The sequence below is a fragment of the Erigeron canadensis genome, chromosome 3, assembly GCF_010389155.1.
Source record: "Erigeron canadensis isolate Cc75 chromosome 3, C_canadensis_v1, whole genome shotgun sequence".
Lineage (NCBI taxonomy): Eukaryota > Viridiplantae > Streptophyta > Magnoliopsida > Asterales > Asteraceae > Erigeron > Erigeron canadensis.
The window spans coordinates 38,758,290-38,772,990 of record NC_057763.1 but is presented as its reverse complement, the minus strand read 5'-3'; the positions used below and the strand labels follow the sequence as shown (position 1 = coordinate 38,772,990).

The 14,701-nt window shown below is 33.5% G+C and overlaps 2 protein-coding genes and 1 long non-coding RNA gene across 3 annotated transcripts; 1 reads left to right on the top strand and 2 right to left on the bottom strand.

The window, feature by feature from the left end:
- The first annotated feature begins 4,699 nt into the window (after positions 1–4,699).
- On the top strand, positions 4,700–8,196 carry LOC122590732. The gene is made up of 4 exons (XR_006322589.1): positions 4,700–4,832; positions 4,956–7,637; positions 7,714–7,858; positions 7,932–8,196. It is a non-coding gene; the product is annotated as an uncharacterized LOC122590732 (long non-coding RNA).
- A 1,405-nt stretch (positions 8,197–9,601) lies between these two features.
- Positions 9,602–10,886, bottom strand: LOC122593182 (FCS-Like Zinc finger 8-like). Its single transcript, XM_043765551.1, has 2 exons — positions 10,038–10,886; positions 9,602–9,848 (listed from the first exon to the last, which is right to left on the bottom strand). Exons 1-2 carry the CDS (start codon positions 10,700–10,702, stop codon positions 9,776–9,778), a joined length of 738 nt encoding a protein of 245 aa, XP_043621486.1. The 5' UTR covers positions 10,703–10,886; the 3' UTR covers positions 9,602–9,775.
- Positions 10,887–12,166: 1,280 nt separating this feature from the next.
- On the bottom strand, positions 12,167–13,453 carry LOC122592100 (protein ANTAGONIST OF LIKE HETEROCHROMATIN PROTEIN 1-like). The gene has a single exon (XM_043764310.1). The coding sequence runs from the start codon at positions 13,451–13,453 to the stop codon at positions 12,167–12,169; it is 1,287 nt and encodes a 428-aa protein (XP_043620245.1).
- Positions 13,454–14,701: the final 1,248 nt, after the last annotated feature.

The following is a 14,701-nucleotide window of genomic DNA, read 5'->3' as shown; positions in this document are numbered from 1 at the left end:
CAGATCTGATCAGTTTTTAGACTTGAAAGTCTAAGTTGATTGCTGGTCGGTTTGTTTTTTATTATTATTATTATTATTATTATTATTATTATTATTATTATTACGGTATATTATTTATTTCAGGATGTAGAGTATTTATATAGTAATAACTAGTTATGGTACCCGCGCGTTACCGCGGGATATGTTTTTTACACGAAAAAAGTAAAATCGTAATCATGTGAAAATTATTTAATGAAAACATGAGAACCTAAAAATTCAATGGCAAGAAAATAAAAACGAAAACTTTGATGTGGGACAATGTAAAAACGCTATGTATATAAAAAGACGAATAAAAACAGTCAAAACCAAATGTTTAAAAGTAAAATTGTAACCAGGTGAAAATTATTTGATGAAAACATGAGAACCCAAAAATTTAGAGTCAAGATAAAATCGAAAACTTTAATGTGGGGTAAAGATAGAAAACTTATACATTTCACGCATGACGTACTTGTACATTCATATAGCTTTTTAGTATATTATAAATGAGAATCCAAATATTTAGTGTCAAGAAAATAACTTTGATGTGGGGCAAATTTAAAAACGTTATATATATAAAAAAAATGGATGAAAACTGTCAAACCAAATGTTTATAAAGTAAAATCGTAACCATGTGAAAGTTATTTGATGAAAAACATGAAAACCCAAAAAATCAGTGTCAATAAGATAAGAACGAAAACTTTGATGTAAAGCAAATTTAAAAACGTTATGTATATAAAAAGACGAATAAAAATAATCAAAACCAAATGGTAAAAGTTAGTTGATGAAAAGTGAGAACCCACAAATTTAGTGTCATATAAAAATAAAAACGAAAACTTTAACATGGGGCAAATGTTAAAAGATAGAAAGTTTAGGAGGTTAAAATGAAAAATGGTAAAAAATTATTATGTACTATAAGAACTTGTACATTTTCCGCATAACGTTAAAGCTTGTACATTCCACGCATAAAGTACTTAAATGAAAATAATCAAAGACCAAATGTTTGTGAAAGTTATTTGATGAAAACATGAGAACCTAGAAGTTTGGTGTCACGAAAATGAAAGTGATAACTTTGATGTGGGATAAAAATTAAAAAAAATAGAAATTTTAAGGGTTTAAACGAAATTGGTTAAAATTTAGGGGGTTAAAACAAAATTTGGTTAAAATTAGCATGTGTTTTAAATGCTTGTATATTTTACGCATAAAGTACTTGTATAATTACATAAGTTTTTAGTATATATATAATTACTTACTTTAATAAAGAAGTTGAATGGAACAATAGTTTTTGTTCTCACATGAATTTCCAGTATAAATAAAAGAAACACCATTTACTAAGTTAAATATTGTTTAGTAAGAGTGGTTAAGGCCCCTGACAATTTTGGAGAAGGCGCGGGTTCAAAACCAGGTAGCTCCATTTCTTTTTTTTTTTTCATTTTCTTTCATTTTAAAAGTTACATTTTGTATGTTTCTTTGTTGTCTCTTACCCCTTTTTATTCTATCATTTTCCTTTTTTTATCCCCTAAAGTTATATATTTTATAAATATGATATACGTTTTTTAATTTTTTAATAACTTTTGTTGTATATTTTTTGGATTAAGTTACTGGGTGAACAATGTACTTTTCCTCATTTATATGATTGCCCATTGAACTGGATTATTGATGTGTATCACCCATACACTTTTCAATTTTTTATATGGTTGACCAACTGCTGACCTGATGACCTGCTATAACAAGTTACTCTCTATTTACATGGTTGCCCATTGAACTGGATGACTAATGTACTTTTCCCCATTTACATAGTTGCCCATTGAACTGAATTATTAATATATACCACCCACATACTTTTCTAATTTTTACATGATTGACCAAATATTGACCTGATGACCTAACAGGTTAACTATATTTTTATTTTTTCATAAATTTAATAATTTGTATTTCATCATCTTCATCAATTTTCCATAAAAATTTGCAATATAAAAGCAACGATTGGATCAATGGATAGAAACAGAGGAGATTATTATGTAATTATATTATAATATTATATAATACCGGTACAAGCATATAGTGGATTTGTTAATATTTTTAATAATATCATAATAATATAATTGTACTGGCAATATAAACGAAAGAACTAGGTTGCCGGAATTTTTACCGGAATTTTCGGCTGAAAAATCGATGAAGATAACTTCTGAAAAAAAATAAAAAGTAAATATAGAGTTTAACATGTTATTGTAGGTCATCAGATCAACATTTGGTCAACCAAGTAAAAAATAGAAAAGTATCTTGGTGATATACTAATAATCGAGTTTAATTGACAACTATGTAAATGAGAAAACGTACATTAGTCTTCCAGTTCAATGAGCAACCATGTAAATAGAGATAAACCTGTTATAACAGGTCATCAGGTCAAAAGTTAGTCAACCATGTAAAAATTTGAAAAGTATATGGATGATACACATCAATAATCCAGTTCGATGGACAACCATGTAAATGAGGGAAGATACATTGTTCATCCGGTTACTTAACCCATTTTTTTTTGTTTATTTTGTATTTTACCATATTTGAGATTTATACTTTGTAATATTTTATTTTGGGTACATTTTCACTTTTCATTAACATAAAAGTTTTTTGATATCTTTTTTTCTTTGCTTTATCTAAAACATTCCTATTTTTGAAAGTAAACATTAACATGTGTTACATTATTTTTGGTCTTTTTGGAATACTTTGTTTATTTCTTTTAGTTTTCTAATTCTTTTATTTCAATAATAACTCTTTTTAAGCTAACAACAAATTTTAGTCTATTTTATAAATATTTTATTTTTTCTATATTTCTTTAGATTTCTAAGATTTTATTCTATATAATATTTTTATGCTTCAATAATGTGGTCGGGGTGTTGCCTTACAATAAACATTTGTTTGATTTTGATTTGTTTTTAAAGGGTTTTTAAACATTATGTTTCGCAAAATTGTTAATACAAGAATAAACACACTTACGTTGTCGTTATTATGGTATTGTCCTAAAGAAAACGCAAATACGATAATTATATCCCCGCAACGCGGGGTTCGAATAATGAGTTCATATAAAATAATCGATATACTTGTCTTTGTAGAATTGGTACAATCACTATATGGATTCTAAATGAGTACATGTCACACTCTGCCGAATTCCTTTCATAAATTTAAGGTTATAACCTAACTACTTAAGGGTACAATATATGTGCGAATTATTGACATATAAACATAAATAATAGTATATATAATTTGATATGTTTATATTTACATAAATTTGTTCACATATCTTATTCACATATATTATATGTACATTAACTTATCATCCTCCATCATTGTCATGATAGTATTTTATACTAAGTAAAATGTCGTATATAAATTACTTTGAAAACATTAAATTTGATGTTACGTGAAGCAAACATTATTTAATAAACATAAATCTATCATAGTAATTTTTTTTTTATGTTTTTCTTCATTGTTAAAAAGTAATGATTTTTCTTCATTATTAAACTAAGTAAATTAACGGTGGTGAGAGTTTGGCCAAAAGAAAAGTTAGGTCTGTTGAGGCGAGAAGATAGTATATTGAATGCGGAAAATTTGCTTTTTGGAAGATATGGGAAAATATTATTACCTAGATTATTGTTTTGTTTGACCTTTGTCCTTTTATTTTAGGTTTATTTAAGGATGCCTGAGATGGTTTGGCTAGGAAAATAGTAGGCCTAAACTGAGGGGCGATATTAGTCTAGCGTTTTGATCCAAATGAGTTTTGCCTGTAAGAGAACCTACATATGAGAAGATACTTAAAGAATTAAAATTAGTGCTTTTAGGGGTCTTAGGGGTTGTTTTCTTACCAGCTAGACAACCATATTTACTATGTAACATGAGTCGATTAACATTCGTTATCATGTATGAGCTCTTCAGACTTTATGTTTTCTGCATTAATATCTACTTATATGTATGTTTTTCTTGCACAATACCATTCTTATTTGCTTAAATGACTTATTAGGAGGGGGATAACTTACGTTTTTCCACTTGCCACACTAATTAGTTATTCTCGTCTCACATGTTTGGTTGTATGTATGTGGATATGTTTACTATATATATATATTTATTGTTGTTTAATATGTTCATATGAGTTATATTATGTTTTGTTAGTTATTCTCAAAAATGTGTGAAGATGTATATTATGTTCTTCCAATTTGTTTTTTACGACACTGTACATATCTAATATCGTCATATGATACGGTATAAAATATCTTATATATTGTTTAAAAGAAAAACTTTTTAAACACAAACTATCGGAGATGCTCGACCTCTTTCCAAGCCCTATGAATTAAATACTCAGAATCGCAGGTTTTGGTAACACACTCGTTACATGGCTTGAGTCGAGTGGGGCTCACCTAAAACGGCTCTATTGCACACACACCAAAAACAAAACCATAATGGCAAAACCGATAATACCCACAAAAGGCAGGTCATGTTTGTCATTTCCATCCTTACACGTTATAAAGCAACCGGCCAAGTGGGAGTTTCTCAGCCCAGTCAAACTGAGCCGAGCCAAGCCGAGTCAGTTTCATACGGACGCCATCAAACTTCCTTAAATACAACCTATAAACATTTTCAGATCCATTTTTGTCTCCTATCTTTCCATCTCATACATAATAAACTCATACACACACAAAAAAAAACACACATTCATCAAATCAAAACAAAAAAGTTTACCAAAAATCTGCTCCCAAATATCATTCAATTTAATTGATCCAGACTATATATATACTTACACAGATCTGTATCTATACATTTTTCAGGTAGATATTCAATCTTATATCTAGTTAATTTCAATTAAAGTTTACATTTTTATCTTATGAATCTAACCTATATATATATATATATATATATGTATCTAACTCTATCTATTTATATTTGTATAGATCTGATACTTTCATCGAAACGACGTAGTTTCGAAATCCTTACGAGTGATTGTAATTTTGAGGTGAGTTGACTCGGTGTGATTTAACTCGGAAATGGAAACACTTGTTGCATACGCACATCACGAACAGCAGTTTCATAATAACAACAGACACCGATATAACCGGAATCATAACGGTGCGTTTGGCAAAATCAATTGCCGGACTTTTCAATCCGGGTCGGGTATACTTCCAATTCCTAACTCGGTTAAAAATATTTCTAGTCCTGTTACCAAACACTCACCAAAAAATGTGAAAAAACAGTTTCAGGTTACTGATCATCAGAAGGTGAACAGAATTAGTAAAAGTAATTCTGTACCTATTACACTTGATATTAATAAGATGAATGAAAATGAAATGTTTTGTTTTTCTGAGTTATGGGCTGGACCGGCTTATTCGAATTCACCACCACCTAGTTCTTTGCCTATACCTAAGTTTAGTGTGAAGCCAAAAAGGACTGTTTCACTTGAGTTGCCATTAGGTGAGGTTGAGGATATTGAATTGTTGACACCTGTTGTGAAATCGGCGCCTCCTTCGCCTACTAGGGATCATAAGGCGGCGGGGCGTAGGGGTTTCTTTATGGGTGGTGATTGTGATGGGGACGATGAGTTTGCGACCAAGACTCTTCGTCGGATACTTAATCTTGATGAGTGACATACTTGGAGTGGTGTATGCGCCACTTCTGTAAATAAAGATACATGCTTTGTTTTTGTTTTTTTAGTTTTAGGTTGTATATAGAGTGAATAAGATGACGGTTTATGTTTACTGCTTACTATTGGGTTGTTTACTAGTTTATATGTAGTTATGGGTTATGGTGTGATGGTGGTACAAGGGTATTGATGGCTGTTTAGGTGGTAGGTTGATATTAAGGAGTCAAGATGGAATTGTAGTTTGTTGTTGAAGTTACTTGGTATTGAAGCTGGAATTGGGATTTGTGGGATGTATGTGTTGGTGCTGGATCATTTATCGGGTAAGCAGTCTGTTGGTGTAAAAAGGGTTTGGGCAGTTGGCCGCTTGGTTGGTGGTAAGTCGATATTCTGAAAACTAGTACCAATTAATAACTTGTTGAAGTTTTTCTGGGATGGAAATTCGGTTAGGATTGGTGGGGAATTATTAATGGATAGAATGGTGTGGAAGCAGACTATGGTTGTAAAAGGGTTTGTCTGCTTAAGTGGTTGGTGGTAGATCAGTATTCTGAAAATTAAATACAGGCTCTTTACTTGTTGACTTGTTGTAGGTTATTGGGAATCAAAGCTTGGTTCAGTGTTGTTGAGGCGTTTTGGTATTTGATCATACATTGGGAAAGCAGACGATGGAGATGTAAAAAGGGTTTGGCTGCTTTCAACTCGTAGATCAAAATTCTGAAAGTTATTACATATTCGTGACTTGTATTTTCTTGGTATTTGATGTCTGGTTAGGGATACATTGGTTCTGTGGATCATATGTTGTGGGAGCAGACTTTGGGTTTAAATCTTAAACGGTTTTGGCTACTTAGGTGTTTGGTGGTATATGATATTATAAAAATTGGTCCCGATTCATGATTTGTTTTCTTTGGGAAGCTTTGCTGGGTTAGGCTTTGGTGGCGCATGTTGATTTAGGATCTTGTGTTAGATAAAGCAGACTGCGGGTGTAAAAAGGGGTAGTCTGCTACGGTGCTTGGTGCATTTATATAAAATGTCAAAATGCAGATTCATAAATTGGCGGTTTCTTGGAGGGTTTTTAAGTTTGATGGGGCATTTCAGTGCCTGGTCATATGTTGTGGAAGCTGATGTTAGGTGTAAAAAGAGGTTGGCTTCTTAGGTGGTTGGGTGGTAGATCAATATTCTGAATGTCAATACTGATAACATAACTTCTTGAAGTTTCTTGAAAGATTGGAAGCTGGGATTAGTACTGGGATTGATGGAACTTGGGTGCGAAAAGGGTCTGCTATGGTCTTAATGCATTATTCGGCAGGGGTGATAGAATAATTTCCTTAATTTATCTATTAATTTTCGGCAGGAGAACTCAGTCTGTGTGGCCGATGAGCCGTTGTGCTCAGCTGCGCTGCTGCAGATAATTTCTCTTTGTTGACTCTGGAGGCCTAGTCTCAAAATAGAGGTTTCTAAGTTAATACTTTTGTATATAGTGTAGAATCCTTGATGGGTTGTTCCAATACTGCAGGATCATACTCTATCCGTGTCATCAAAAACTCAAGCTTCCTTAGTTAATAGCACCAGTCCATCTCTAAAACTTCCCTGTCACTTTCTCCTGTCTGGTTTCAGCTGGTTTTGTGTTCTTCCATACTCATTGTTATTTAAGGCAGTGGCTAATGATCTCTTCCATTTCTGATAGTTTCTTGTTGTAGCCCTCGTCTTCTTTTTCAGTGTCCATCCTTTCTATTTATTTCCTATAGAGATAACGTTAGATTTTCAAGTCTTCTGTTAGCGAGGTTGTAGTAACCCGCTTCACCATCTTTTCTGGTTTTTAAGATAGAAAAGTGGGAAGGGGAAGTCAAATAGTTTCATATCTGTCATATGGTCTATAATGTTTTCCTAGGTATCAGCTTACATTACTTTTTACTTGGAAGGTCAATGCCACTGTTCTTGTCTGTAAAAGAGGTGTAATTATTGTCTTTCAAGATTGTTGATCGTGCCAAAGCCACTGAAGGTAAGGTATTTAAAGGTTTTAATTTACATACAAATTGCGTATTGTTGATTAAAACCTTTATTATATTCAATTGCAGGGAATGCATCTTAATACGGGAGAGAAGCATCTCCAGGGCTGTTCTTTCAAACTACAATGGTTGAGCAGTTGTGGACTTGTAGCTGTTCACTTGCTCCGTTTCTCTGTTTTACTTTTGAATCTTCTATGCAAGACTTAATTTGAAGGTTTGTTTTGTTTCGTCGACTACTTCATCTCATTAAATGATTTCAGTTTTGACGTATTCTAATAATATAACAGGTGCTATTCGATCCAGTGCAGTGGAAGTAGCTGATTGGAGAAACATCTTTTGGAGGTTGCTCTTCCAAAACAATGGTGGAAGTAGCTGTTCTTTATACACTCTGGTCGCTCACTGGTGGTTCTCTTGTTTACTATATTGCTTTCACTATTAAACCTTCTGATCAAAGACTTAATTTGAAGGTCTAGTTTGTTTTTCTTTTTTCTTCGTGAAATGACTTTGTTTTTAAGTACTCTTTTATTAATGGAGACTGCATATTCACTGTTACCGACTTCAGTATGGAATGGGGTGTATACTATATTTCTTGTGAATTGGCTTGACTATGAAACCGAAACATTGATCTGAAACCGTATTGAGTTGAAATACTTAATACATGAAACAATCAATAGTTTTGTGCTCGATTCGATTATATGGTAATAGTAGTAATACAATGTGGTATTAAACTACTAAAACAAACTAATTACTTTTGTGGGGTAAACAGAAAGGGTAAAATGTATTATTGGTCCAGTCTTTTTATGTTGGAGGTATTGCACGTTAGTATATTTGAGTTGCTCAAGCAGGACAAAGTGATGCTTAGCGTTGGTCTCATTCCGTTCCCTGTTTTCTTACGTTACCGCTATCCAAAAAAGGCTTCCGTTTCAGCAGCTTTCGTGTTTCATTAAGGTTGTTTGGTACTTACCTGACTCTTTGTTTTTGTTAAGGTGATGATATAAATTCATTTATTGTTTCCTGTCAACCTCGATGATTGAAATGCAATATGTTAATGAGAATGAATGAATTAGTATTCTGATATTAATTGGTGAAAGCTTGCCTTCCAAACCTTAAGTAGAGGCAATTCTTTGTTCAAATGTAAGCATGAGGATTGAAATGGAGTAATTGCCTAAAACTGGAGTGTAAGAATCTTGTTCCCAAATCACTCCAAACCTACTTCAAGTTTCTATTTTGTTGAATTGTTTGTTGAGCAAATTTATATAAAGCCAATCGAGGTGATCATCTTTACCATCTTCAGAAGCTATTAAAACTCACTATCTGTGCATTCGCAGGATAGTAACTACTTTTGTACTAATTATGGCTTAACTGCTTAAGTATCATTATTCTGCTATCATGGGGGTAAGATTTAAAAGTGTTTGATCTGTAAAGGGCTCTGTATTACACCAGAAGACCACCATAATCAGGCGATATCCCAGGAATAAATAAATGTTGGCTGTATGCTGGTCGAAGTGCTGTATAATATGATTGTTATTAGGGATCTCAAGAGTTGCAAAGTATATGTCTCATCCCCTGTGAATTACCATAAGCTTGCCAACAATCTTATGGCAAAAACTTAAAAACTTTCAAGCAAGTGTAATTTACTATGGTATATTATTATACTTCTATGTGACTCCTCCATACCCAAGTGTTTCATTTAACTTGCTACCTTCCTGTGTCAATTGTCAACTATCCTCATCTAGATTCTCTATTGGAACATTGGATAAAACTTCAAATCTCATTCGGATCCGCTTATTTGGCAAGTACATTGTATGCATCCCGAGGCTTAATATTGTGAGGGAACTAGATCTGTTGGAATTTATATTTAGATCCTTAACTAAATTTAATTGTATTTTTTGCATTAGCTTTTACCCCCTATATTCCATTTGGTCAATTTCCAGTTGAGATTGATGCAATGAAGATATAACAAATTTTATTTGTAGATTTATTATCCCTTTATTAAAAGGTAACTCACTCCAACTAACCTTTTATACATATTTCACATTTATTGGACTCAAGAAAACTAAACCAGCTCTAAACTGGTTACTCATGGAGAAACATAGCATATATTTAAGTAGTCCTAAACCACAATTGCTTGCTATGGGTTGATAAATCCATCCAAAATCATTTCTTGACATCTGCATTCCTCACTGCAAAAAGCTTTCTCACCCCTGCAATCATCATTTAATCAGATTAATCATCAACCATAATCTTAAACACATTTGCAAGAAACTACTACTCACATTAATATGCAATGATTTGTAAAAATCATCCATCTAAATCAAGGGTAATGCATTTTTTTCACTTCAATTTTTAAATATTCTAGTATTCAACAAAAAAGCATCAAACTTTGGACTGACCTGTACATGAAAATGTCACAACCATCTTCAAGATTTTTCTTGCAAGTGTGACAGAAACTAAGGAAGCTCTGCCATGGAGATTTCCGGTCAGGATCCACAACACAGTTATCATAAATATGGGTTGTTTTCGGGTTAGACCCATATGAGATGACTCTTGTATATTCCTCAGACAGCTCCATTTCACTCAAAGACAGACCATCCATTGAACCTCTAACTGGCCCGGATATAATTGGACTCAAATGACCCGGAATCTGCAAATTCCGGGTCTTGATCCCAAAATCATGACAATTTTCTTGTGGGTGTGTTGGGATTTGGATCTTTAAGTTTGATGCAAATAAAACCTTTCTACTTATAGTATTATTAGGCTTAAAGATGCTATCTTTAGTGTTCTCTTGAAGAGCAAGTGCAATACCATTTTCAGAATTCTCAAAAGGGTGTTTGATTTCTTCAAAGATTTTTGTGGGTTTTACTTGGTTTTGTTTGTATCCAAATGGGTTAGTTCCAAATTTTGTAAATAGTGGTTTTGTGTCAAGAACTGAAGTTGGTGATGAAGATTCTGAATCATAAAGACTTTTGGTCATGAAAATGTTAGTGAAAAGCCTTGGAGAACCAAGAAATGATGGAAGTGGTTTAGTGGGCTGGTTTTGGTTTTGGATAGTAGCCATTGAAGTGCTTTTTTGGATTGAAAACTTTTCTGGTTTTCAAAGTAGTGAATTTGATTTAGTTGCAGAAAGAAAGGGAGTATGAATATATTAACAAGTAGAGATGAATTTTTATGAACACATGAAAAGGGGAAGAAAGTTGTTTATGGGTTTGTGCAATGATTGATAAAAAACCTTTCTCTTTTTTCCAAGCTTCAAAAAGTGGACACAAGAAGAAAAGCCACCACGGGCCAAATTTTAAGCTTGGAATATGACTTTTTTGGACCCCTTCAAAGCATGATGATGAAATAAAGGGTTTTATTGTCTATTAAAGAAATCAAACTTTTACCATTTATTCCATCATACACCTCTTGACCAATCCATCAATATGCAATTTGCTCTATTTATAGAATTATGTGGTTAACATCTTTAAAAAGATGATTAATTTGAATCTTGCTAAACACAATTGTTAAGGTAATCATAAAAAATGTTCGGAAATGGCTTCCCGCCAAAAAAAATTTCACACAATATAAATGTTAGTTACTCGTCTTCAACAAATGATGTAAATTGACTTCCTATTGATGTTTGATAATTAAAAGACAAAGCACATGTATAATTGACATAATGTTTATCACACTAACTAGGTAAGGCTTAAACGAATCAAACAAATATGACTAGAGTGTTATTCATGTTCGGTCGTCTCACTTAACGAATATTTGACAAATAAACATAAAATTGTGTTCATATTTCATTAAAAAAAATTAGATTGTTTATATTGGTTTATTTATCCACATGAACAAACACACATAACAATCATATAAATAACTTGATTTCTGTATACTTGTAATAGAAAATTAGAAATCATATATAAAGTATACTGCAATGTAGGAAAGGAACTAAAGTAAGGTTGTTTTTTTTTTTTTAAACTAAAGTAAGTGAGAGAAATAAAACGAGTGCACACCAGGACCCATCAGATTCATGAACACTCGCATCATTTTGAAGCTTCATGGCGTGACTTTTGTCACTCACCATTTGATGTGACGTATTGCATTTTTAATTTTTATTTAGCTTCTTGTGTAGAAAAAAAGTAAAAAAATATATATCTTTTTGAAAAGCTAAAAAATAAAACATATCATTAAACGCATTGTATGAGTACTGGCTGAGGGTACAAGGAGTCATGTAGCCCAAAATTCCAACCCTCCTAAATCCCACCAATCACATCTCTCCAATTCATTTTTCTTTTTTAACCCTCTCAACCAACCCTCCCAACTTATTTCTTAGGCATTCATCACTTTCTCAACCCTCCCAAATTTTTTTATTTTCTTTTTCATTTAAATTTAATCAAACATTTTATAATAAAAATTTAAAACATTTTATTTAAATAAACTAAAACTACATAAACATTTTATTAAACATTACATAACCATAAACTTAATTTAAAAACAACATAAACATAATTTAAAAAATACATAAACTAAATAAAGACACCTAAATCAATGCCTCAATCGGTGGTGGCTGCGCATTTGGGTCGTCAAGGTATGTTAAATCCAAACCCGATACATGCGTTGTCAGATCATACCGGAGGCGATGATGGACTTCTTCGTCATGTAACTCCCTCAGCACGTTCCGGTCATAAACAATCGGGGCGGGTGAATCCATAATGCGAACCGGTGATATCGCCCTCCCGTCGTCTTTTATTATCATGTTGTGCAATATACTATATGTGCTGACGATCTTCCCAATCTTCTCCTTTGTCGTGAACCGGAGGCGACGTTCCAAAATCTTCCATTTCCCCTTGAGAACACCAAAAGCCCTTTCAACATCCTTTCTTGCCGCCTCTTGGAGTCTTTTGAACTTCTTCTCATCCTTTTCGACTGGATGGGGATATGCCTTAACAAACGTAGACCACCTAGGATATATTCCATCGGTAAGGTAATATCCACGCTTGTAATTTCGTCCATTTACGGTAAATGAACTGTCTGGTGCGGTTCCATTACGAGTGGAATAAAACAATGGTGACTGATTCAAAACGTTGACATCGTTGTTTGATCCAGCGGGACCTAAAAACGAATGCCAAATCCACAAGTCGTAAGAAGCAACACACTCAATCATAGTAGTCGGCACCTTATGATCTCCCCTCGTGTATTGCCCTTTCAAGTATTTAGGACACTTAGCCCATTTGATGTGTGTACAATCAAGACTACCAAGCATTCCTGGAATGTGGTGTCTTTCTTCATGCGCTTGTGTGATAAAAGCAACATCGTGAGATGTCGGCTTGCGTAAAAACTCCGGCTTGTATAAACCAATGACCGCATCACAAAAATATTCAAGGCTCTCACGTGATGTTCTTTCCGCAATGCATAAATACTCATCATACGCGTCTGGTGGTTCACCCGTGGACAATTGTTTGATCGCCGATGTGCATTTTTGTAGAGCCGTGAAACTTCTTCTTCCCCGAGCATCATATCGTGTTTGAAAGTACTCGAACCTAGCTTCGGTATCATTAACAATCTTCAAAAACAACCTTTTGCTCATGCCGAAACGATGACGGAAAAATGGCTCGTCGAATTTGGAGTCTTCAACAAAGTAGTCGCGCATTAGCCTATCGTGCGCGTCTTCCCGATCTCGCTCGATGTACCTACGGGTGTTGGTGGAGCTTACGGTGTCTTCGTACGTGTCTAAAACCGTTTGGAAAAATTGAAAAGTGCTCCCGTTTGATGAGTCGGAAAGGGAAGGGGGAACACAATATGAAGACGAGTCGGAAGATGAATCCATTTTGTGATAAAAGTGAGGTGTTTGGGGTGAAAGTTTGGTGTGAAAAGTGTGTGTAAAATGTATATAGTTTTGTTTGTTGTTGATTGTTTAAAAATTATGGGTTTAAATAGGGAAAAGGTTTTTTTTTTTTTTTTATATCCGTTACTTGCAGTCGAGATGGGGCCCACGTTTTTTGACCGTTCAATGGTCACCTTTCCCATTCAAATCCTTCAACCCTTCAATGGCTTAAAGCCCGCTCCCACCCAACCCTTTGAGAACCCGCAGCACCGGCAGCGGTGTTTCCTAGCGGGCTAGGCCAACTCTTTGGGAACCCGCAGTCAACTCCGTGTGCCCTGAGTGTACTCCTACTACGTATATTGGCTAAGTGTACTCCTACTACGTATATTTAATGTTTTGAAACTCGGCCGATACAGTCGATTTTATCGAGTCGAATTATGTGGCCAACTAACGATACGAGTTTACTATACTCGGTCTGAAAGTCGGTCAGGATTTCAGACTAGGGTCAACTTGGTCAAAACTCGACTGTACCGGTCAATACTCGACTGTATCGGATCGGGTCAGTCAAAGTCAAACATTTTTTTTTCCTTTTTCTTTTAAACATTTATGAATTATGTTATTGTCTTTAGACAATTATATTTAAGTTGAAAAATTATGTTATGTTAGAGTTTAAAATTTTATATATATTTTTAATTTTTTTATATATAATTTTAAAAACTATTATTTTATACATAAAAAACCAACTATTCATCGATTTTATTTTAAAAAAGTCAATGTCCTCGCCGATCTGATCCCAATTCCCGACCTCCGAAACCTTGCGTTAAAAAATTAAAACAAAAAAAACTCGAGAATATAACTTTAGAAAATCGTCACTGCCGCCCCTTTCAGATCTGCCACCAGCCACCCTCTAACAGCCTTAGCCACCACCATCCACCACTGAAAACACCACCATACAACCACATTCACGAGCACAAATGGTTAATCAATCACCTATGGTTAGTTTTTTTAATTTTATTTCGAAAATTTATCATAATTGTTAGATTTCTCTAATTAGTTTCGTTTTAAAATTTTTAGAAGCAGTTTTCTATGAATGTAATTTTTTAACATTTAGTTTTGCTATACAAAAATGGATGGGCGGCGCAATTTGTTGATTTCTATGTAATATTTGATTTCGTATATTTAAATTTAAAAAAGCCTACAACTTAAAAAACAAAGTATAATTTGTTGTTGTTATTTATATGAATGAGTTGT

Excerpts from the sequence above, each read along its gene's own strand:
- LOC122592100 (XM_043764310.1), bottom strand. The coding sequence starts at position 13,453 with ATGGATTCATCTTCCGACTCGTCTTCATATTGTGTTCCCCCTTCCCTT.
- LOC122593182 (XM_043765551.1), bottom strand. The coding sequence starts at position 10,702 with ATGGCTACTATCCAAAACCAAAACCAGCCCACTAAACCACTTCCATCA. Across the intron at positions 9,849-10,037 it reads TGTGACATTTTCATGTACAG|GGGTGAGAAAGCTTTTTGCA; the intron begins GTCAGTCCAAAG and ends TGATGATTGCAG.